Raw genomic sequence first — 23140 nt, forward strand, 5'->3', positions numbered from 1 at the left:
TTGAATTTTTTAAAATGACTTTAACTTATAAAAATGAGGAAATCTTATATGTTATATTTTAATTTTTTTAAACGAATCTAAATTACAAAAATGAGGAAACCTTATATGTTATATTTTTCTTATATGTTATATTTTGAATTTTTTTAAATAACTTTAAGTTACAAAAATGTAATTTTTCCTTAAGCATACGATTAAAAACATTAAAATGACATGTATCAATTCGATGGTTGATCTAAAACCTTTCAAAACCATATGAAAGATAAAAGTCAAAATAATTCAACTATAGAAACAATAATGTTTCATTTTTTCAAGAGTGTGTTCGGTGAAAAAAAAGGTTTTTGTGTCATAATTTATTTAATGTCTAATCCGATCAACCCATGATATATTAATTATAGTTTTATTCCATAATTTTTAATAAAAATTGATGCAGTCCATCGGAAAAAAATTATATAATAACAACAACAAAAAATTGTGTATGTATAAATAAAATAATCAAATATATATAAAATTATCGATAATATATACAAATAAACTCACCATGTGCATTTCTTATCCTAGTAACATAAAACATGGTAATCAAGTTATTGGAGGACTCTTTCTCGTGGTCAAGATTCAAGAAAACGGCTTGAATTACATTTATTTGCACTTTTCTATTCTACTTCCACATATTTATTTCGATACTTCTTTAGGGTTTGGTCAGTAACAAATATTACATCCATTATGATAAACTGGATTTTTTTTGTACATACTCGAGTTTTTAATGGAAACGTAACATGAGATGAGACTAATGTTCAGTAGTTAGTCCATGAACATGTACGATATTTGATATAACCAAAACTAGATTTGATATGCGATTTCAAAACGCGAAATTATTTTAGTTTAATCATTTGCTAGTTTATAATCGAAATGATAATTTTATTTGTTCAACTTGTTTTATTTTTGATAAATATTCATGGGAATAAAACCGTAGGAAAATTGTAATCGTAAAAATGTTTTTTCTTGTAACAAAATTGTAAAAATGTTTATTTATTAATTATATGTTGGTTTAGAAAAATAGACTACATTTAAAATATTTTTAATATTGTTTGGACACAAGACTAATTATTATGTTGTTTGTAAACATAGATAATATATAGTATAATGTTGTTTTCATAATTACCTCAATGAAGTTTTAATGTTTTCATTTAATTACTAGGAATGTTGAAGTACACCATCTAATTTAATTGTGTACTTCAATATTTTTAGTAAATGTTAAAACAATTAAAATTAGATGGTGTAATTCCACATTTACTAGTAAAGTAAGAGTTTTTTTTTTAATTTGAGCTGTGAGAAAAAACTGAAGAAAAACTAAGGTAACGACACGTCAGCATAATAGCAAGCAATGTTTCTTTCTAATATATAAAAGATTATTATCATTTATGTAATATAACACGTGGCTAAATGTTATGTTCAAATTGTGATCCTAGATAAATGTCATCTTTCTTTTGAATTATACATGGATATCCTGGCCTACATCGAAGTAGATCCAAATTAGCCACGTGTTATCAGTCTACGTTATCGGCCCACGTGTCGGTCTCATATCCCTGACGATACCGAAATTTTAATTCCCTAGTGGCCAGGATTTGAATCTAGATGGCTTCATCGTATTAGATTTCATCCTCAAATTAATCTCTACTGGACCACAAACTCCGGTTAATAAATGTCATTTTTAACTATTGAAAAGTGTCTAGTTAGTAATAAAAATCCAGACATGGGATACATACAAGATAATTAGGAGTGCCACAATACAGAAGAAACTTACGTTCCTACAAAAACAGTGTCACACTAATTAGTTAACAATTGTGGATTGTTACTTAAGATAATTACGTTCCTATACGTTAGAGATTGTGTTTAGTAGTTTAACCTTATATTAGTGTTAATAACACAGGTCCAGTCGTTATAAATGTTCTTTGACCGGTGGTTTTTATTTAGGTTGGGTTAATGATCGTTGGTTTGTCAAAGTAATACGTGTTCTGGTCTACATATTATGCAGTAGAAATAAGAACAAAAGCTGGAATAGCTCAGTTGGTTAGAGCGTGTGGCTGTTAACCACAAGGTCGGAGGTTCGACCCCTCCTTCTAGCGATAGTTTTTTACATTGCTCCTATTTCAGTTTCATTTCGCTCAGAAATAGACAAAACTCTAATAACTTCGCTACAAGCTTTGGGATTTTTACATACAGAAATCCATTTCATTTATTATATAAACTAGTACTTAACAAACATCACCCAATTGAAGTAATCACAATATACATTCACGACATCACAAAAGACCACAACAAATATTGACTACTATGTTACATCGCTTTGGGGCTCCAAGTTTGCTTCTATAGTCACTTCATGGCCTGCTTTAGAGCTGGGCTATTGGTTTTAATATGTTACCTTTCAATTTTTCAGAAATCAGATGGTGAGGACATTGAGAATCTGAATCACGAGGAAGAGTTTACCTTTAAGTGGTATTCGTTTCATTTTCAAAACACTTTTTGTATATGGTAACTTTAGATCTGTCCCCAGTTTTTATCCTATGGTATATTATGCATTTCAGTATATAACTGTTATTTGTTATGCAGATAATACAATTGATTGTTCTGCATAAAAATAGTCAAAACATATCTGAACAAATCATAAGATAAATGCATATCATAAAATATTTGATATCATGAGACTGACAAGAAAGTAAATAACAAAAAGGTAACAAAAGAAAATGAATATAGGATTGAATTCAATTGTTTCTGATCACATCTTCTTGATAAAACCAAGCTATGGAATTCAAAGGAATTGTCCTCCCCCTTCTGGGCATCAAATCTAAACTCATTCAACTTCCAGAGCCTTTGATCAGTTCTGAAACAAACACACAAGAAAAATAATAAACCACATTAGCTTATTAACATAACAAGAATACATTGACATATATTTACAGGTTAGTCACCTCAGTGGCTTCTGCAGGCTTAGCCGGTTCTTGCTTGGCTTCATCGGTCTTAATGTTGTCTTCTCCTAAAAACAAACAAAAAAAAACATAAACAAATTCTTAATCTCAAATCAACTAGCTCGTTTTAACTCATGCTTTGTGACTTTCAAACAAACCTCCATCTTCAGGAAGATCAGAAGTCCAGAGGGTAAGGTTGTCTCTCAGGAGCTGCATGATCAAAGTGCTGTCCTTGTATGACTCCTCACTTAGAGTATCCAACTCCGCAATGGCCTCGTCAAAGGCTTGCTTCGCCAAATGGCAAGCTCTGCAATAGTTTTCCAGGAAACCAAATCACCAACAAAGTTGACATTTCATTTAGGAATTAATGTTTGTTACCTTTCAGGAGAGTTCATGATCTCATAGTAGAAAACAGAGAAGTTAAGAGCAAGTCCAAGACGAATCGGATGGGTCGAAGGAAGGTCAGTGCTTGCAGCTTGTGTTGCAGCCTAATCAAAACTATAATCTATCAGGCTAATAATCTCCTAACAGTTTTCTAAGCTTTTAAGAATATAACATAGTTAGATAATACCTCATAGCCTTTGAGCGACTGTTCAGAAGCTTCCTTCCTCTCTTGTTCAGTCTTAAACTCAGCCAAGTAACGGTAATAATCACCTTTCCTACAAAATTTCAAATCAAATTTTAATTTCATTTACATATGATGATGCTGAGGGCCAGTCCTAACATTGATTAGGGATAAATGTTCAATACATATATTTTCTTAATTAATTAGGACACCAAATGATCTAATGCATGCATATTAACCACAATAAATTTGGAGGCGATGAAGAGTGTTTAATTTGTTTCTTACATCTTGTAATAGAAAACGGTAGCTTCTCCCGATGTAGCGTGAGGGATGAGATGCTGATCAATGATAGTGAGAATATCTTTACAGATGTCAGCAAGCTCGTCTTCTACCTTTTGGCGATAACCCTTGATGTGTTTCACGTTTGATTCGTTGCCTTTGGACTCTTCCTTCTGCTCGATAGACGACATTATCCTCCACGAGGCACGTCTTGCTCCGATCACGTTCTTGTAACCAACCGACAACAGATTCCTCTCCTCAACCGTCAGCTCGCTGTCCACCTTCGCCACTTTCTTCATTGTCTCCACCATCTCTGCAAAGATTATTACCAAACCCTTTGTAATTTCTACTAAACCTTGACAAATTAAGATGTATTGGGACATATGAGATTACATACCGTCGTATCGCTCGGCCTGTTCGGAGAGCTTAGCCAAGTAGACGAATGTCTCTCTGTCTTTGTCGGATCCTGACGACATGTTGTCGGAAACTGAGATCTTGAGTTCTGTTGGGTTTTTTTTTTCTTTTTTGGTGATTTTTTCTCTAGTAAGATATATAATAAGAGGTTTGAAGATGGTTCGTGAATGGCGGAAGAAGACTGAATCTCAACCTTGAGATCCTAAATGTTAGCGCAATTCCTGGGTTTTCCCTCGCAACTATTTGTAACCAACTTAACGAACTTTTTGTGCTGTCTTTGGACGTTGTTCTTTAGATACTTATTTTATATTATGTTAAGTACATCAACATGGGGATGTAGCTCAAATGGTAGAGCGCTCGCTTTGCATGCGAGAGGCACGGGGTTCGATCCCCCGCATCTCCAATTTCTTTTTTGATTCATGCACACTCAACTCGCGCCATGTGTTTATTTGATAATTCCACTTTTGTGGACTAAATGATTCCTATAATCAACATTAGCATTTTAAAATATGGCTTATCCAGTTCAGGCCAATCAATCATATGGTATTCATCTCATGACTTTCTTTTACCAGAGCTAAACAATCATTTTTAGCAACAATAAAAACTAAAAATCATGGCTATCATTAACGATTTGGCTGTCAGCGTCAAAAGAAAAGAACATCGGATATCCATACACTTGACTTTAATTTAAGAGTCTGGACACTGAACTATGTCTTCTTCGGAAATAGAGATGAGTAAAGTGTCTTCGCCAGCTGAGCGAGTACATCTTTCAAACTGACTTGGGTTAGAGACGCTTGAAGTCTCATTACCATCTTCAAGAATTTCTGGAACAGCTACCGTGGGTAAACACAAGAGAACATGATGCTCTCGTTATTCTTGCAAAGCCTAGCAAGCCCGAAATCTGAAATCTTGGGGGCAAAAATCTTTGTCCATGAGTATGTTTTGTGGTTTTATATCAAAATGCACAATCCTCGATACACAACGATTATGCAAATATTCTAGGCCGCGTGACAAACCTACCACAATCTTGTATAACGTTTCCCATTCCATCTTCGCTGACATATTCTCGGCAATGAACTTATCAAGGGATCCATTCGGCATGAGGTCGTATATTATAGCTTTGTTGTTCTCTTCATAGCAAAATCCAAGCAGAGAAACAATATTAACATGAGACGTTCTACTCATGCTAGCTATTTCATTGATGAACTCTTCTCCATTTCCCTTTACATCTTTCAAGATCTTTACTGCGATGTCTCGGCCTCCATCAGGTAATTTTCCTTTGTATACAATTCCAAATCCTCCTTTCCCGAGAACATGAGCGAATGAGTTTGTCATCTTCTTGATTGTCGCGAAACTGTATTGTCTCAACATTACAACTGCTTCAAAGTTTTTTCCATTCCTACTACTCTTCCTCGCATGTTTTGCTCTCACCATAAAAAAAGACCGCAATAATGATAAACACAGAAGCTCCCAAGGTACCTACAGTAGAGAACAAGCGTTTAAACTCAGTTTTTTTTCCACCAATCTGGTCTCACGTGGTCCTACTCCTAAAGCATTTCCACCAGATTACAATGCACTACATATATATTTTTGAGAAAAAAATGTGTATATGTAATGCATTACATATATTCGAGCGTGGTTGCTGCAAAGTTCTCTTCTCGAATAGGGTCCTAAACATTTAGTTAAACACAAATTATATATTAATCTTCGGTTTCTCAAATTATGAGAATTCTAGCACAAGCGAAGCTTAAAATGGTGTACTAACAATTTTTATTCTATTTATATTAAATTTTAATATGTTCTCATTACTTCTTTTATTTTAATATTTTAAATATTAAATAGTATTTTTATTTATTCCTAATAAATCAGTAATGAATAACAATAATAAAAGTAAAATACTTTTAAAAATAAATTTGAAGACATCACCATTGAAAAAAACAGATTCTCGACCCTTATTTAAAAAAAAAAAATACTCTAATCAAAGTTATCTCAAAATTTAGTTCATAAGAGTTTTATATCTTTAGAGCTCTAATATTCCTCTTTAAAATCTCATAGCCAATTTATTTCTTTTGTAAAACTTTGTTTTTAATTAATTTTGTTTCATAAAACTCGAATCCAGAGCCTCGAAAATGGGCCGAGGCCACATCAATAAAGTGGGTCCGTTATATTCCCTGAGAATATATCTTCACCTAACAAATCTCTCCTTGCTCGGTCGTTCAATCGGAAAGAAGAAGAAGAACCTCAAAGGTAAAGTCCTCATCTGCTGCTCTTACAGCCCCTTTGATGGGTTTTGTTTTTCCTTTTGAGATATAGTTAACCCACTATTCTACTTGGGCTCCTCGTATTTAATCTGAAATCTTGTTGTGATGTGATCATTCTGAATTTGATGGATCTGGGCTTACCAAGTGTTCGTTTTAATGCGTCAAAGTTTCGTCCTTTAAGCAAGTTATCCCTAATTTAGACATCTGTGTCCTGTAAACATTCCAAGCCACTTTGCATTTGGATACGATCAACGCTGAATCTCTTGTTTGTTTCAGGGCTTAGGGCTTTTTAAGGTTTTACAAGACGTGTTATGTTAAAACCACCCTGAAACTTGATTGTTTATTGCAGCGTTTAGGAGATGGGGAAAGACGCTAAAGCTGGTGGGAAGGGTAAGGGAAAGCAAGCTGGTGGCAGTGATGAAGCCTCCTCCAAGGGTAAAGGCAAAGCTGGAAAAGCTGCTGATGGTCTTGGAACATGCACTTATGTTAAAGGTGTGTTCTTTCAATTCATCTGTCTTTGTGTTCTTGCACAACTTGAGACATCTGTGGTAGAGTAGCATTATTTGTCAACACTGCAATGGTTTTGTTTTCAGCGAGGCATGTTTTGTGTGAAAAGCAAGGAAAGATCAATGAGGCATACAAGAAGTTGCAGGATGGTTGGTTGAGCAATGGAGACAAAGTTCCTCCTGCTGAGTTTGCTAAGGTGAAAGTTTACTCTCTTTTTTTCTTTTTGTTGTTGATGAATTGAAACATCTAATGTGAGTACCATCTCTAGCTTTGATATTTACATAACATCTGAAAACTCATTTCATAATTAATTGATATTTAGAGACCTGCGAGTTAGCTACATGTGTGTGTAATGAATGGTGGGGAATCTTATCATACCTTTGTGCGTGGACTGTCTCAGATTGCAGCAGAGTACTCGGAGTGCCCATCAGGGAAAAAAGGAGGAGATCTTGGATGGTTCCCTAGAGGAAAGATGGCAGGTCCATTCCAAGATGTCGCCTTCAACACACCTGTTGGTGTCACTAGTGCACCTTTCAAATCTACGTATGACTACTAACATCCTCTCTCTTCTTTCTTCAATCCTATTCTTCTGATTTTCTTTTCTTTTCTTTTTTGTTGGCTTTGATTAGTAGTTGATGAATGTGATTATGATGTGATTGCAGGCATGGATACCACATCATCTTGTCGGAAGGAAGGAAAAACTGACAGATTACATCTCTGTTCTGCTCTACTCTAGTCTTGTGGATGTCACTTGCTAGTTGTTACTGTAACTTATATATAAAAAACACAGCCTTTGTTGTTCTGGCCAAAATGTTTGCTACAAGTTGTTAACAAATCTTCTCTGTTGTTTTGAATAATGAATTTCTGACGACTGTGTAATTCATTTCGGTGTTTGATTCCTGCATAAGAGCTCATCTCTGAACTGATTCTGAGAAGCTATTATATCTAGCTCGTCTATTGTTGTACTGAGTGATCATATTCATACCTATCTCAATAGAACGAGTCCACAGTAGAGCTTGTATATCTCGCTCGTCCATTGACCATAAACGTTGTAGCATAGGAATGTGAACACGTGTTAGCTACACAAACGGATAGGAATGTGAACACATGTGTATATGGGTAAAGACTAATTGCATCTGGAGAGGATTAAAAAAAAGATAAGAGGGTCTTGGAGGTCGTTGACTTATTAGTGTGAAGCTAACAAACGCATATATGTAATGAGTGTGAAGCTAACAAACGCATATATGTAATGATAATTAAAATTCATATGATTGTCCCCAATCCTCCGTCCACTTTTCTATACAAGAAAGTTGATTTGTGTAGAATCAATAATTCGATAACGGGTGTTGTATGAAGAGAACTTCTAATAAGCAATTAAGCATTTTCAATTCCAGAAGCCACTAGTATTCGTATTTGTGAATACATTATTTGATTTTTTTCAGTTTTCTATTTTTATCAAAAATAATATAAAATGAGTACATATAATAATAATAAATATTTTCACTCAAATATGAAATATTTTGATATTTTTTATAAAGTTTCAACATTTACGATATATATACATTTATTAGATATCCACAAGTGTTTTAAAAAGTGTTTTTACATACAAAGAAAAAAACCCAAAAAAAAAACATAAAAAGAATGATATTTCAATAACGCTTGAAACTGTAACTATCCGCATCGGCAAACTCATGTGACTGCAACCGATACATTTAAGCCAGTCAGGCCCTTAGACTATAGAAATGGGCCACAAACGCAAACGCAATTGCAAATTAATTTTCATCCAAGTAATTGCTACTCGCTAATTTGCTATCTCTTATATATTAATTGAAAAATATTACAATCTTTAAGTGTAGTCACGTGTCATCACCATAATGAAATTCAGAATCCTTAGAAAATATGTTGGTCCAGTTAAGTATATATTATACTTTTCATTAAACTAATCATAAAATTAATTAAAGTGTACAATTAATATTTTTTTTCTTAAGTAAAAGCTACGGAATTACCAAATATGACTAATATATATATGACAATTAATGATTCTAATAATAAATATTTGATAACAATTTATATCTGATCGATCGTTTTTGTTAAATTTTATTTTATTAAAATAAATCAAACAATCAAATTAGCTATAAAATTAAAATATAGATTTGTACATGTTATATTTTGAATTTAAAAAAACGATAAAAGTACTAAAACTGTTAAAATTATTATGTTAAAATTAACGATCAATGGTTCAACATCCCCTATATATTAATAGAGAAACATTTAAAAAGTTTAGAACATGTAGTTTGTACTAATTAAAAAAGTGTCATGCTGAGTTGTCACGTAATTGGAATGTTAATTTGTTTACATGGCGGCTTGAATTGAAAATTTTGTTATCCAAAATTAAATTGCTAGGGAATGTTATATTATAGAATATGTCCATTATAGAATATTCATTTATCAAATTAAAATTTATTATATAGTATTTTCTTAAATAAAACCTACAGAATTACTTTATGTGATCATGATATATATAGTAATTAATGATTTTAAATAATGAAGATTTTCTAATAATCTTTATACTTTCTATCATTTTGTTTAATTATTTAATATTAAAATAAATTACACAATTACTTTATCATATATTAATATTTTAGATTTTTTGTACATGTTGTATTTTAAATTTTTCAAAACGAGTATAAATTACTAAAACTGTTAAAAGTCTCACATAAACTTTTGTGATCAATGTTTAAATTTTTTCTATAATACGATACCATGATAATAAAATCATATAAATAAATAATTTTATTTTAATAGGTTTTTATGTTAATATATATATATATATATATATTTCATATTTTGCAAATTTAATTATATATCATATATGATATATAAGATTAATTGTTTTGATTTATTTATCCTAAAATGATTACAAATAAACAAGAGTGGTCATTTAATTTATATGTGCAAGCCAATTTATTACATAATAGTAATTGATTTCTTAGTTTATTAATATATAATGATTATTTTATTATTTCATAATATGCAAAAAAATATAAAATCTTAACATAAGTATGTATCTCTTTAATAATTTTGAATCTTAAACATTTTATAAATCTCATGCCAAAATAAAAGAAAAAAATGAGAATAAACTCAAAAATCAATATTTATATCGAGCAAGAACCAAAATGGCACAAAAAAAAATATCGAAGATATATAGGATTGGCACGTGAACGTAAACTTCTGATAACCATGATTAACTTTTAAATTGCTAAATCATGATATAAAACCGAGCTGACATAGTTTCATTGTAACAAAATAATAGGCATGAGATTCTTCGGCCTAAACGTTAGGTTTTTATACGATAAATAATTTTTTGACCTAAAATATTTTTAAAAATGAGATCAGTTTATTAACAAACAAATTATGTAATTAACAAACAGTTTTTAAAAATTGTTTAAGGGCCAAAAATATTAATTCGATCAATAATATAAATTTTATTTTCTATACGATATTTCTTAATAATTTTCATATAAATTTACCTTGCGCAAGGCGCAAGTCTTATCCTAATTTAAAATTATATTAGATATCTTACCATGTAAGATCTTTTTTTTTTGTCAATACCATGTAAGTTCCTTTTCTTTAACGAATATACCATGTAAGTTCTTATCAAAGTAAAATAGCAAAAAGAGATGCAAAATGTATAAAAGGTTACATAAATAATAATAAACTAGGATAAGACCCGCGCCTTGCGCGGAATTAAGTTATTATTTTTATTATATTTTAGAGAATGAAACAATAGTTTGGCTTCATTTGGATTACGGATGTTCAACCCAAATATCGGGTTGGTTTCGGTTCGGTTCGGCTTTTTTCGATATTTGATTAGAAAAATATAACTACTATTCTAAATCCATATTTACTTTGACTTTAATCTTTCACATACTTTTAAAAGATTTCAACTGGACGACTAAATTGATCAGCCAATCTTGTTGCTTTAAATCATTAGTGTTTATATATATTATTTAGTTTGAATATTTATTAAATAAAAATTCATATGCGTTATATTTTATGATCATTTGTAACTTATTATAACAAAAAAATAATCTATTGATCACAAAATTTTTAGAGTGGGAATATTCAAATTTCTAATAATATATAGACGTTTTGAAAAATTCAAATATACCATATAAGAAAAAATATAAATGTTTTTATTATATATTTAATGTGATTTTTAATATCTTTCAATAATATAAAATTAAAAAAAAGAACTAAGATACCAAAATTGTTATCAAATATTTATTATTCATAATAATTAATTTTTATATATACGTTAATCATATTAAGTAATTTCGTAGCTTCTAATTAAGGAAAGTGCAAAAAAAAATTTGGTAGATTATTTATCAATTCGATAGTTAGTTTAATAAAAAATATAATGTAAGTCAAGATGGACCAACCTATTTTTCTAAGAATAGTATATTTTATATAGTCATTTATTAAATGACAATTTATAATCATACAGTTCTATGATCATTCATATCATTTTATAACTGAATATTTAAATCATCGATAACAAAATTTTCAATGTGAAATCTTTAATAAGTTTATAATTTATAAATATTTTTGAAAATTCATTGAAAGTTTTAATAATAAAATATTTATGTAATCTTATGGTATATAGTATAATCTATATATATATATATAAATATATATGTTTTATTATTAAATGATATTTTTTACTCATATGGTTTTAAAATAATGTGTATCTTCTTATAATATTAAATAAAAGTTCATATTAATACAATTTTATGATCATTTGTAACTTATTATGACAAAAAAATAATCTATTGATCACAAAATTTTCAGAGTGGGGATCTTCAAATTTCTAATAATTTATAGACGTTTTGAAAAATTCAAAATATAACATATAAGAAAAATTATAAATATTTTTATTATATATTTAATGTGATTTTTAAATATATTTTAATAATATAAAATTAAAAAAAGAACTAAAATACAAAAATTGTTATCAAATATTTATTATTCATTATAATTAATTTTCACATATACGTTAATCATATTAGGTAATTTCGTAGCTTTTATTTAAGGAAAGTGCAAAACATTTTTTGGTACGTTATTTATCAATTCGATAGTTAGTTTAATAAAAAGTGTAATATAAGTTAAGATGGACCAACCTATTTTTCTAGGAATAGTATATTTTGTATAGTTATTTATTAAATAAGAATTTATAATCATACGGTTCTATGATCGTTCATATCGTTTTATAACAAAATATTTAAATCATCGATAACAAAATTTTCAATCTGAAATCATTAATAAGTTTATAATTTATAAATGTTCTTGAAAATTCATTGAAAGTTTTAATATTAAAATATTTATGTAATCTTATAGTATATAGTGTTTAATATATATATATATATATATATATATATATATTTTTTTATTTTATTATTAAATGATATTTTTTACTCATATGGTTTTAAAATCATGTGTATCTTCTTATAATAAAAATGTTAAACCATTGATGATTAATTTAATAATTTTAATAGTTTTAGTCATTTATTGTCGTTTTTAAAAATTCAAAATATAACATATACGAAAAAATCTAAATTTTATTTTTATAGCTAATTTGATTGTTTAATTTATTTTAATAATATAAAATTAAACAAAAAATGATGGAGGAGATATACATTGTTATCAAATCTTTATTATTAAACTCATTAATTGTCATATATATATTAGTCATTTATGGTAATTCCGTAGGTTTTATTTAAGGAAAGAAAATATCATATCATATCATTATATCATATAGTTTGACCAACTTATGTATCTAACAACATATAAAAATCGAATGTGGACCTACTTATTTTTCAATTGAATGTAATTGACTACCTAATTGAGTGCCACCTATGCATTGGGGCCTCTTTTAATTAATACAAAATTGAGGTTACAATTTTTCAAATGTTCCTCAATTAATATATAAGGGATAAAACATATAAATTTAGTGAAGTATACTTATGTGGCTAGATATTTTTCTTCTATATAAGTGATTGGTAAAATAACAGAATATGATTTCATCCAACTTTAAAATCAACTTTATCCATATAACTAGTTCTATAACATAAAAAATAATTCACTATTAATTTTTGTACGTCTATTTTTGATATGTCTTTCATTTTCTTTTCTCAGCAACAGTTATTATAATATATTTATATTTTTTTAATTAATAATTAGCATCTTATCCGAAGATTTCATTTCTTTTTTTATAAAGCCGAAGATTTCATATATCTCACATTTCCCACTTTCCTATTTATAGCACCCCTTTCATAGCTTTGGTTTTCCACTAGCACTCTTCTTTATTCTCCTTGTTTCGTATCTCTCACTTCTATCTTTCTGCGATCACCACAAAAGATATATGTACACGTAACTGGAGACGAAAAGATGAACAAAGAGATAGCTCCAAGAAGATTAACCATGTTGACGATGACCATAATTATGATGATGGTGACGATGGATAAGACATGCATATGTGCTGAGGAAATTTCCAGAGGCAGTTTCCCAAAAGGCTTTGTCTTCGGAACTGCTTCTTCTGCTTTTCAGGTCCCCTCTCCTCTCTCCTCTCCACTCTCCTTCTCTTTTTCCTATTTTTTATTATTCATTTTTTCATTTGTTTTATAATCTTTTCCTTTTAATGGAATCTGAAAGCAATATTATTCACGACCAAAAATTAGGTCACATCAGAACATATACGTTCCCCATGTGATATGTTTTTGTTCTTTCAGTAGCAACAAAAACATAAAAAAAATACGTCGACATATGAACTTTGTAGTTGGTAACACAATACTAAACCATTTTTTTATCTAACACTAATGAAGACAAAGTACTTTAATGTATCTTGAAACACTTAAGCTACCTCTGTAAATTCATGGTAATATTTTCTTTGTCATCATCATCATACTACTACTATGTGATTTTTGTATATGATTATACATTCATTCTTTTTATATTTAAACAATATATGTATTTGTTCTTGAAATATGGTTCATATAAATCGATATACAAACAAATGCGTGACGCGTAACCAAGGCCACATACCATTCATGAATCACGGGCATCCAATACATCCTCGTCCCTTTCTTGTGGGTCTTTTCAAACAACGACCCTTTCTTTTACACATTTTCACAATTTACCCATTAACTTTTCTCTTTTTTCTTCTTCTCGATTCTTTTTCTCGGAATGTCTCTTACCTAACCAAGCACACACACAACTAATGTTTCAATTACTTTTTAAAAACGTTAGTACATAATAAAAATGAAAATAGTAGTGGACCGAGCCTTATATAAAAATAATTAAAGAAATCAATAATTGGCGCAGCACGAGGGGGCAGTAAAGGAAGATGGAAGAGGTCCTACCATATGGGACACCTTCTCCCACACTTTTGGTAAAATCACAGATTTTAGCAACGCCGATGTTGCTGTTGATCAGTACCACCGGTACGAGGTAAACCTCATTTATATAAACCAAATAAATTTCAATGTTTATACAATTCCTTAAAAAATTACACGAAGTAATGATTTAACTGAAATTACAAAATGGTGAGGGCAGGAAGATGTACAACTCATGAAGAATATGGGAATGGACGCTTACAGGTTTTCCATTTCGTGGGCTCGCATTTTTCCAAGTATGTTTCATACATTTCATTAATATTTTATATAGTTTAGATTGGATAAACTACAATATTTTTAAATTTGATATGGCCTTTTTGATGGATTGATAAGATTATGAGAATGATATTATGTGTTGTTTACAGATGGTGTAGGACAAATAAACGAGGCCGGAATCGATCACTACAACAAACTCATAAATGCTTTACTTGCTAAAGGTAGTGAACATCAATCACTGAATATGTTTTTTATTGAAACTATTGTTGGTTGATTTTTATTCATTTTTTATTTATTACACAAATCAACAATAGATGCACACTTGATGTAAAAAGGTTTTTGATTGAATAAATTTTACATTCATTCGAATTTTTTTTTATTGTTTGTTGAGTTTGACATGTATACTATAACGAAACAATTGTAGGGATCGAGCCGTATGTGACGTTGTACCATTGGGACCTTCCTCAGGCACTCCATGATCGATACCTCGGTTGGCTAAACCCACAAATCATGTACAATCCACACAAAAGGCGATATAAACATTTAATAGAACTATTAACTAGACATAAATGAATTTTCAAAAGATTAAAGGCTATATCATGTTTTTTTGGGCAGAAATGATTTTGCAGCTTATGCAGAGGTTTGTTTCCAGAGATTTGGAGATAGAGTGAAGCATTGGATCACGTTCAACGAGCCACACACATTCTCTATACAAGGCTACGACGTTGGTCTACAAGCTCCAGGCCGTTGCTCTATTCTTTTTAAGCTCACTTGTCGCTCCGGCAACTCATCTACCGAGCCTTACATCGTTGGTCACAATGTTATTCTAACTCACGCCACCGTATCAGATATCTACAGGAAAAAGTACAAGGTAAGTTAATACTACAATGAAAACATTATGTTATATAAAACTTAAGATATACAGATCTGATGTATACTTATAACAGGCAACGCAAGGAGGTTCACTAGGTATAGCGTTTGATGTAATGTGGTATGAACCGGAATCAAACAATAGAGAGGACATGGAAGCTGCACAAAGAGCTCAAGACTTTCAACTTGGGTGGTAATTTTCAACGAGTTATAATATCATTCTATTACACAACCACCTTTTTTTATGAGAAAGTGATATATCTTGATACGGTATTAGGTTTTTGGATCCGTTGATGTTTGGGGATTACCCGAGTTCGATGAGAAGCAGAGTCGGAAGCAGATTGCCGGTGTTTACAGGATCTCAATCAAATTTGATAAAGGGTTCCCTAGATTTTGTAGGGATTAATCATTACACAACGTACTATGCAAGAAACAATGCCACTAATCTCATTGGCACTCTCCTACACGATGCCATTTCTGATTCTGGAACCGTCACTCTACGTAAGAAAAACCACACTTTAATCTTATTTAAAATGTAGTTATTGCATAATATAATCAGTGAAACATTCGCATGACTCATATATTTTTTAAAAAATAATTCACATAAACATAGACCCGTAAATTTATTTTTAAAATATTATTGAACTCTAACTAAATTGCCCGTTCACTTTGTTGATAATTTTGTTTTGAATTTCAGCTTTTAAGGGTTTAAGTGCGATTGGAGACAGGGTAAGAAAATTACTATAATCTCTAATAAGTTATACATCTAACAAATTAATTTTTAACCACTGGTGTTAATTTATGTTGTTGTCGACAGGCCAGTTCGATATGGCTGTATATAGTGCCTAGAGGGATGAGAAGCTTGATGAATTACGTCAAGCATAGATATGGAAACCCTCCAGTCTATATCACTGAAAATGGTAAACAGACACATCCGTTATAACCCTCTAAATCCACAAGAAATAGAGACTTCACGATGATGATTGTGTGCCTGTGTGTGTAGGAATGGACGATTCAAACAGCATTCTGATTCCAAGGAAAGAAACTCTCAAAGATGCAAAGAGAATCAGATACCACCATGACTATCTTTCGAGCTTACAAGCCGCGATTAAAGAGGATGGATGCAATGTGAAAGGATACTTCGTGTGGTCGCTGTTGGATAATTGGGAATGGGCTGCAGGTTATAGCTCAAGATTTGGTCTCTACTTCGTTGATTATAGAGACAAGCTTAAGAGATATCCTAAGGATTCTGTTCATTGGTTCACTTCTTTCTTGAACTCCACTTCTTGATTTTCCTAATTGGTTTCGCTTAATCTATACAAAACTTGTGTTATGTATTTGGATTTAGAAAAAAAGATATACTAAGCATAACAAAATCAATGAAAGTTAGTTGTCATGACAGAGTTTCAATTTGAAGTGTGAGCATATATAAATCTTATGACAAAAACCCTTGAAAATAAGAGTATTGTTTGTATATATAAAATGTTTCACCGCAAAAATAAACGGTCTCAGCTCAACTCACATGTATTAAAAAAAAGATTGAAAATTGAATGCACCACTTGCAGTATTAATTTTGAGAAACTATGCATTTCTTATATAATATTACATCTATTCCTGAAAGTAAGATTTTCTAAAGTGTTCACGCTTATTAAGAATTCAATAAATGTTTATAATTTATTTTTTTCTTTTACTTTATTATACACTTTCCAATAACTTTTCACCAATAAAATTTAATCAATTCAAATATTTTCATTTAATGTTCCTTAAAAGTATAAAAAGGTACATTAAACCTATAGAAATCTATCTTTGTGGAACAAGTAAAAAATCTAAAACATCTTACTTTCGGGAACGGAGGGAGTATATAGTCCTGAGTTGTAATATCTTGTTGTAACGTTTGAAGCTGAGCAAGGATAGTAACATTTCTCTAAATTGATATGGTTAGCATGATAATAAATATGGTAGAATTCTCTCCAAAAGATAACAAAATTTTGTGCTTTTATGTTCTGCAGTTTGGGTTTAATTGTAAGAAACGAGGAAACAAGGAATGAAGTGTAATATTTAGAAAGTAGTAAGGACTAGCTAGAAAAGTGTGCTGGTCTTAAATTACGAGGTCCAGCTAACATTCAGGGATTTTTTTACGGGTCAACCCGAATAATAGCACGAACCGTATCCACTTTTTATCTTCTTTCGTGTTCTTCCCCCAATTTTTTTCTTCGTAATCAATATTTTGATTTCGTTTTACTGCAATTTATTTTTTCCCAATTGATCTGTAGATTCATCTAATTGACATTTCCCTCTTTCGATTGATACCAATTATTACATATTTCGTCTGTTAAGAAAGATCTAGGGTTAGGGTTGTCGATCTCCTCACACGTCGTATAATTTCTCTATCCATCAATTTCTTTTGCTGTTTAATCAATTTTCTAAATTTGATGTTAATTTGATGCCGGAATCTAGGGTTAGGGTTTTCTTCTGAAATGGGGATTTTGATTTTCTTTTTCTAGCTTAAGCCTCTGAGTCTTACTTTATATTATCTGAGCCTTCTGGTGAACGTTATAGTTTGGTGAAGTTGGCTTGAAAACATTATCTGAGCTTATCTCTCTGTACATAGGTAAATAATAATACACACCATTTATTCTTATTTGAACTGTTTTGCTTTTAGCATTACTAATTCTGTAAGTTTTTGTTATTGTACTGGTTCATTGTTGTGTTACATGTCAATTTAAGTAGCATGCCTGTCCTTAGAGGAACTTATACAGTTAGGTATCTTACATACGGTTTGTTATAAGGTCTCTTGCATGCATGCATTTGCTTCACAACTGTGAGGAGATTCTTACCGTTTATTTCTAAAGATTCGAGTTGTTCTCTCGTGTACTATGTAGGTTGGAAATGGGATTCAAACGCCCTTTAGATGACAACAAGTTTCATGAGCTCCCATTTAAACATTCTAGACAGCTTGGCTTTAACGACAAGTCTATGCAGTTTGAAGAGTCTTCGCAGAGTCCTCTTGCCACAGGTAAACTATTCCTTGTGAATTTCTTTATGTTGTTTGTTACCGGACCAAAGTCTTCTTTGTGATTGAATCTTTTCTTTTGAATGGGTTTTGTCGACAGTAGTGGATGAGGGAGATCTTTTGAAACCCCAAGGAGGTGAAACCTTTGATGAAGAGTCATGTTTCGCTTACCCGGGTCTAGACATGGATGGTTGTTTTGACCGGGTCATGGAAGATTGCCACGGAGAAGATGCAACTCACCCTCCTCACTCTCCAAGAACGTTTGCTCCTGTTGAGTCTTTCTATTCTTTCCTCTTGGATCAGCCTGCTAGAAAGCAAGTGCCCACTGGACCAGATCATCAAGCCATGATTCCTGAATGGGAAGGTAGTCTAAATAGGAACCTAGAACCTCTAGGCACTGGTACATGTGTTCTTCCCATGCCGGCACATATGGATGACAACATAGTAGGGAAAGGTAGAGAGTTCTGTGTCTGCGAGGACATGGGTTCTATAAGGTGTGTGCGCCACCATGTTAAAGAAGCTAGAGAAGACATGGTTAAGGTGCTTGGATCTGAGAAATTCAGAGACATGGGATTGTGTGATATGGGAGAAGAAGTTGCACAGAGGTGGAGCGATGAAGATGCACTACTTTTTCATGAGGTTGTTTATTCCAGTCCCGTGACGATAGGTCGGAACTTTTGGAAGCACTTAGAAGCTGCGTTTTTGACCCGAACCAAGCACGAGATTGTTAGCTACTACTTTAACGTTTTTGTTCTTAGAAGAAGGGCCACACAGAATAGGTCTATGGTATTGGACATTGATAGTGATGATGATGAATGGCATGGAGGTTCTGGAGGAGGACCTTTGGGTGCTCAATATGTCGAAGAAGACTTTGCTGTCGAATCTCCTCTTCATCAAGAGACTGAAAAGTTCAATGAGAAAGTGCATCCACTTCATCAGGAAGAAGATGCCAGTATTAGTGACAATGATGAAGATGATACCAGAGAAGGTGGTAGTAGACTGTGTGATGAGCACAAGATGAATGCTGGGTATATGGATATGTTTTCTGGGTGCAATGAGGAGAGATTGAACGTGGGAGATGACTCATGCTTGACCTTTGAGCTTGCACATGATGCGGTGAACTCTATCTGGAAGAACTGTGCAAAGAAAGAAGAGACTGGTCTTGGAGATGAACAGAAGAAAGTTGAAGGAGTGTAAAGATCTGAAAGTTTCAACCAAACTGAGCAGCGTCATGGAGAAAGATATTTGGTCATGACTCATGTATCATGGGAAAACAAGGAAAGAAACAAGTGTGGCGGCAACATCATTTTGCAACAACTTGCAGAATGCTAGGAAGAGATTTTTGGGGTTATGGGGTCCTCCAAATGTTTCTAATTTCCTATTAAAAAGTAGAGACTAGAGAGAGAGAGAGAGACAGAGAGAGAGAGAGAGTGACTTTTTTAAAAGAAAAATGAATATGGCATGTGGAACCCTTGTGAATGTGCTGTTGTTTCAGTTTTCTTGGGGCCCTCTTCCCTCAAAATTCTGTACCTAGAAAATGTCAGAATCTCTCTGATTTTATTTTCTTTTGTACTATGATTTTAAGTAAAACATATCAAGAGAGAAACAAATAAAATGATTTTGGGTCTTGATGGAAACTGCAAAGATTAAGAAGTCTTTATTTACAAACATACATGACAAATGCCAAAGTTTGTTGCTTTAGAATCGGAGAATATGTGGTAGAGACAAGGAGCCAATTGTTGTTGTCTTGTTTGGACGTGGAGAAGTCTCTGTTTGGCCCCATGGTTTGTTATACCCGCTACCAGAATTGAATTTCTACTCATTCCAGTTTAGTAGTGTACTATAGAAAACTTTCAGCGGATTGTGCAATTTCAAGATTTGGTTTGTTTTTTTGAAAATTTTGAAGAATGGCCAAATATATTTTAACAATCTGTTGTATCTTTTCTCATACCCTTTTGCTTCCATGCATGAATTGAAAAACACACACACCTAATTAAGAGATAGAGAGAGAGAGAAAGCAGAGAGTGTGTGTTGTGTTGGTTGAGAGAGAGAGAGGAGGAATAGATCCAAAAATGCAGCTGACCTTTTTAAGTAACATCACTTCCTCTCTCTTTTTTTTTAAGTATTTTTTTTTTCTTATTTGCCCCAAAATCAAAAGAAAGGAAACAAATCTCTTTGTGTTCAAAAAAAAAAAAAAGGAAACAAATCTCTAAACTTCAAAGGATAGATTGTATTTTTAAAAACTTATCTCTTTGCTTCCTCTTATTAGCTCGAAGGTCAGATCTTGTACTTAGCTAGAGAACAACTGTCACATCCCAAACTCTGATCCCTAAGAAAGCATATCAACCTTTGTTGCTTCTCTCTCTCTCCCTCTCTCTCTCTCTCTCTCTCTCTCTCTCTCTCTCTCTCTCTCTCTCTCTCTCTCTCTCTCTCTCTCTCTCTCTCTCTCTCTCTCTCTCTCTCTCTCTCTCTCTCTCTCTTCGCTAAGAAAGCATCAAGCTTTGTCGTTTTGTGCAACATTTTTCTGAGGTAAACTCATCAGTCATGCTCACAAGAATGGGTTCTTCTCGCTAATCTTTAAGCTTTCGTTTACCTACCAAAGAAAACTCTTTTTCTTGATATATTCAGCTTGTTTGGTGTTGGATCATTTGTCTTAAGATCAATGGAGAAGATGATAGAGAGGGAGTACATGTGCAAGTTCTGTAACAAGAAGTTACCTTCTGGTAAATCACTTGGACGTCACATCAGGATTCACACCAACCAGTACTCACTTCTTTCAAGTAGCTACAATGGCAAGAACAACAACAATAAGAGGTTGGCGGATCAGAGAGAGATCACGGCTCTAACACAGCAGCAGCAGCAACTTTGTTGCAGAGAATGTGGTAAAGGTTTTGATTCTTTGAAAGCTCTTTGGAATCACATGGATTGTTGTCACTGTGAGGGAGAGAAGTTGGTGATGGATACTGAGACTACTTCTTCAGGTCCTACCAGGAAAAGATCCAAGAAGCAGTTCAGTTCAGAGTCTTTTAGTAATGGGAGCTCGTCTTCTTCTGCTTGTGAGATTGACCAAGAAGATAAGAACACTGCTTTGTCTCTCATGATGATGTCTATGGATTCTAGAGGACTTACCTTGGTGGTTAACTCTCTAGTAGCTGAGTCTTCAGAGAATAACTCTGATGATGATGATGATGATAATGGTGCTATTCTCTCTGATTCATATAGCTCAGACTCTGATTACTTCATGAATGGTCCAAAGAGGTCAGACTCAGATATCTCGGTTGATGGGTGTCTTAGGAACAATGGTGGTGAGTTTGGGGTCAAGGAGGGAAGATCAAAGTATGAGCTGCGCAAAAGCAAAAGGGTTGTCTTGCCTTGTTATGAGAGTGATTCTTGTGCAGTAGACACAAACAGCAAGAAAGCAATTAGTGCAAACAAGAATGGCAAATGTCACGAGTGCCCATTCTGCTTCAGAGTGTTCAAGTCAGGACAAGCTTTAGGAGGTCACAAGAGATCACATTCTTTTGTGAACCAAGAACACAGGGTCAAACACAAAGCTGCTGCTGATATGCGAATCGATCTCAATCTTCCTGCTCATGATGTTGAAGAATGAACCAGAGCCTGAAACCACAGGTCATCCCTTGGTTTTGTTTTCTTCTGGTGTTTGTTTTTCTTAAAGGTAATTCAAATGTTTGTTCATGTAAAGCCTTATCAATTAGCCATTTCTTTGCTTTAGGACTTCGAGTGTTGATCTAAAGCTTCATGTCTCTTACTAAGATTCTTCTTGTCTTCAACATTTAAAGATTTTTTTCTTTCTCTAGCTTTCACTTTATAAACCTTCCTCTGCAACTCGTACCTTAGTAATAATATACTTACTACACCTTGACCCACAAACCCATGCAAATGTTTATTTTCAATTTGCAGTGTTTTATATTTATTATTGTTTAGCTATTTATTTTAGTTTGTATAAGTGTAATCTTGTTAATAGTGTATTCTATGCTGATTAAAAAAACTAAAAATGACAGATTGCATTAGTTCTTTTTTTTTATTATATCCACATCGTTGAGACGGATGTCTGTTCATCATAGACTTTGGGGTGATTGGTTGAACTGTAGGAAGTGATTTTAACTTTAATTTTCATCTACAATCTTAATTACTACTAATCATGTTTTATCTTAGTTTTTAAAGTTACAACCAAAAAACTAAAGCTACAGCAAAAACATACAAAAAATGGTTGTAAAAATCTTATTTTCTAAAGCTTCATCTTTTTAGCTGTAGAAAATTTTAAAGCTACATCCCTTAAAACTAAATCAAAAAATTCTACAGACTAAATTCTAAAGTAAATTTTCTAGAGTTACAACCCAACCAATCACCCTATTTGTTTGTGTTTGTTTATATATATAACCAATTATAATAAATACTAATATATTTTTATTCATCAAGTTTTTATAGAAAATAAATAGTTTTAATTTTTATTTTAAATAAATAAGTTAATGCGAAATAGTTAATATTACATTTTTTTTCTTTTATCAAAAATTACCTTTTTATTATAGTTCAAATATAGTTGGATAGATTATACGTATATGAGATAAATTTGATTTAAT

The 23140-nt window shown here is 32.0% G+C and overlaps 5 protein-coding genes and 2 non-coding genes across 11 annotated transcripts; 6 read left to right on the top strand and 1 right to left on the bottom strand.

Moving 5' to 3' along the window:
- Window positions 1-2049: 2049 nt before the first annotated feature.
- On the top strand, window positions 2050-2123 carry TRNAN-GUU. The gene has a single exon. It is a non-coding gene; the product is annotated as a tRNA-Asn (tRNA).
- Window positions 2124-2551: 428 nt separating this feature from the next.
- LOC106360155 (14-3-3-like protein GF14 iota) lies at window positions 2552-4365 on the bottom strand. Of its 2 annotated transcripts, XM_013799745.3 has the most exons (7): window positions 4205-4365; window positions 3814-4120; window positions 3535-3622; window positions 3342-3451; window positions 3122-3270; window positions 2967-3031; window positions 2552-2878 (listed from the first exon to the last, which is right to left on the bottom strand). In XM_013799745.3, exons 1-7 carry the CDS (start codon window positions 4281-4283, stop codon window positions 2873-2875), a joined length of 804 nt encoding a protein of 267 aa, XP_013655199.1. In that variant the 5' UTR covers window positions 4284-4365; the 3' UTR covers window positions 2552-2872. The 2 variants fall into 2 exon arrangements, with proteins under 2 accessions (XP_013655199.1, XP_048593950.1); XM_048737993.1 differs by lacking the exon at window positions 2552-2878 and having other exon boundaries at window positions 2952-3031.
- A 186-nt stretch (window positions 4366-4551) lies between these two features.
- On the top strand, window positions 4552-4624 carry TRNAA-UGC. The gene has a single exon. It is a non-coding gene; the product is annotated as a tRNA-Ala (tRNA).
- A 1719-nt stretch (window positions 4625-6343) lies between these two features.
- LOC106361941 (peptidyl-prolyl cis-trans isomerase NIMA-interacting 4-like) lies at window positions 6344-7872 on the top strand. 2 transcript variants are annotated; one of them, XM_013801750.3, is made up of 5 exons: window positions 6344-6468; window positions 6832-6974; window positions 7076-7185; window positions 7390-7532; window positions 7652-7872. In XM_013801750.3, the coding sequence occupies exons 2-5, from the start codon at window positions 6842-6844 to the stop codon at window positions 7692-7694; spliced, it is 429 nt and encodes a 142-aa protein (XP_013657204.1). In that variant the 5' UTR covers window positions 6344-6468; window positions 6832-6841; the 3' UTR covers window positions 7695-7872. The 2 variants fall into 2 exon arrangements, with proteins under 2 accessions (XP_013657204.1, XP_013657205.1); XM_013801751.3 differs by lacking the exon at window positions 6344-6468 and adding an exon at window positions 6639-6747.
- Window positions 7873-13070: 5198 nt separating this feature from the next.
- Window positions 13071-16922, top strand: LOC111199811 (beta-glucosidase 40-like). Its single transcript, XM_022690250.2, has 11 exons — window positions 13071-13595; window positions 14370-14495; window positions 14601-14676; window positions 14806-14877; window positions 15081-15168; window positions 15272-15527; window positions 15604-15719; window positions 15804-16027; window positions 16224-16255; window positions 16344-16446; window positions 16530-16922. The coding sequence occupies exons 1-11, from the start codon at window positions 13437-13439 to the stop codon at window positions 16814-16816; spliced, it is 1539 nt and encodes a 512-aa protein (XP_022545971.1). The 5' UTR covers window positions 13071-13436; the 3' UTR covers window positions 16817-16922.
- Window positions 16923-17639: 717 nt separating this feature from the next.
- LOC111199814 lies at window positions 17640-20168 on the top strand. 3 transcript variants are annotated; one of them, XM_048737997.1, is made up of 3 exons: window positions 17640-18137; window positions 18409-18542; window positions 18640-20168. In XM_048737997.1, the coding sequence occupies exons 2-3, from the start codon at window positions 18416-18418 to the stop codon at window positions 19734-19736; spliced, it is 1224 nt and encodes a 407-aa protein (XP_048593954.1). In that variant the 5' UTR covers window positions 17640-18137; window positions 18409-18415; the 3' UTR covers window positions 19737-20168. The 3 variants fall into 3 exon arrangements, with proteins under 3 accessions (XP_048593954.1, XP_048593955.1, XP_048593953.1); XM_048737998.1 differs by having other exon boundaries at window positions 18643-20168; XM_048737996.1 differs by having other exon boundaries at window positions 17640-18542.
- A 788-nt stretch (window positions 20169-20956) lies between these two features.
- Window positions 20957-22351, top strand: LOC106398245 (zinc finger protein ZAT9-like). The gene is made up of 2 exons (XM_048737999.1): window positions 20957-21068; window positions 21168-22351. Exon 2 carries the CDS (start codon window positions 21202-21204, stop codon window positions 22147-22149), a length of 948 nt encoding a protein of 315 aa, XP_048593956.1. The 5' UTR covers window positions 20957-21068; window positions 21168-21201; the 3' UTR covers window positions 22150-22351.
- The last annotated feature ends 789 nt before the right edge of the window (window positions 22352-23140 follow it).

The sequence above is a fragment of the Brassica napus genome, chromosome A8 (genome assembly GCF_020379485.1).
Source record: "Brassica napus cultivar Da-Ae chromosome A8, Da-Ae, whole genome shotgun sequence".
In the NCBI taxonomy this organism is placed as follows: domain Eukaryota; kingdom Viridiplantae; phylum Streptophyta; class Magnoliopsida; order Brassicales; family Brassicaceae; genus Brassica; species Brassica napus.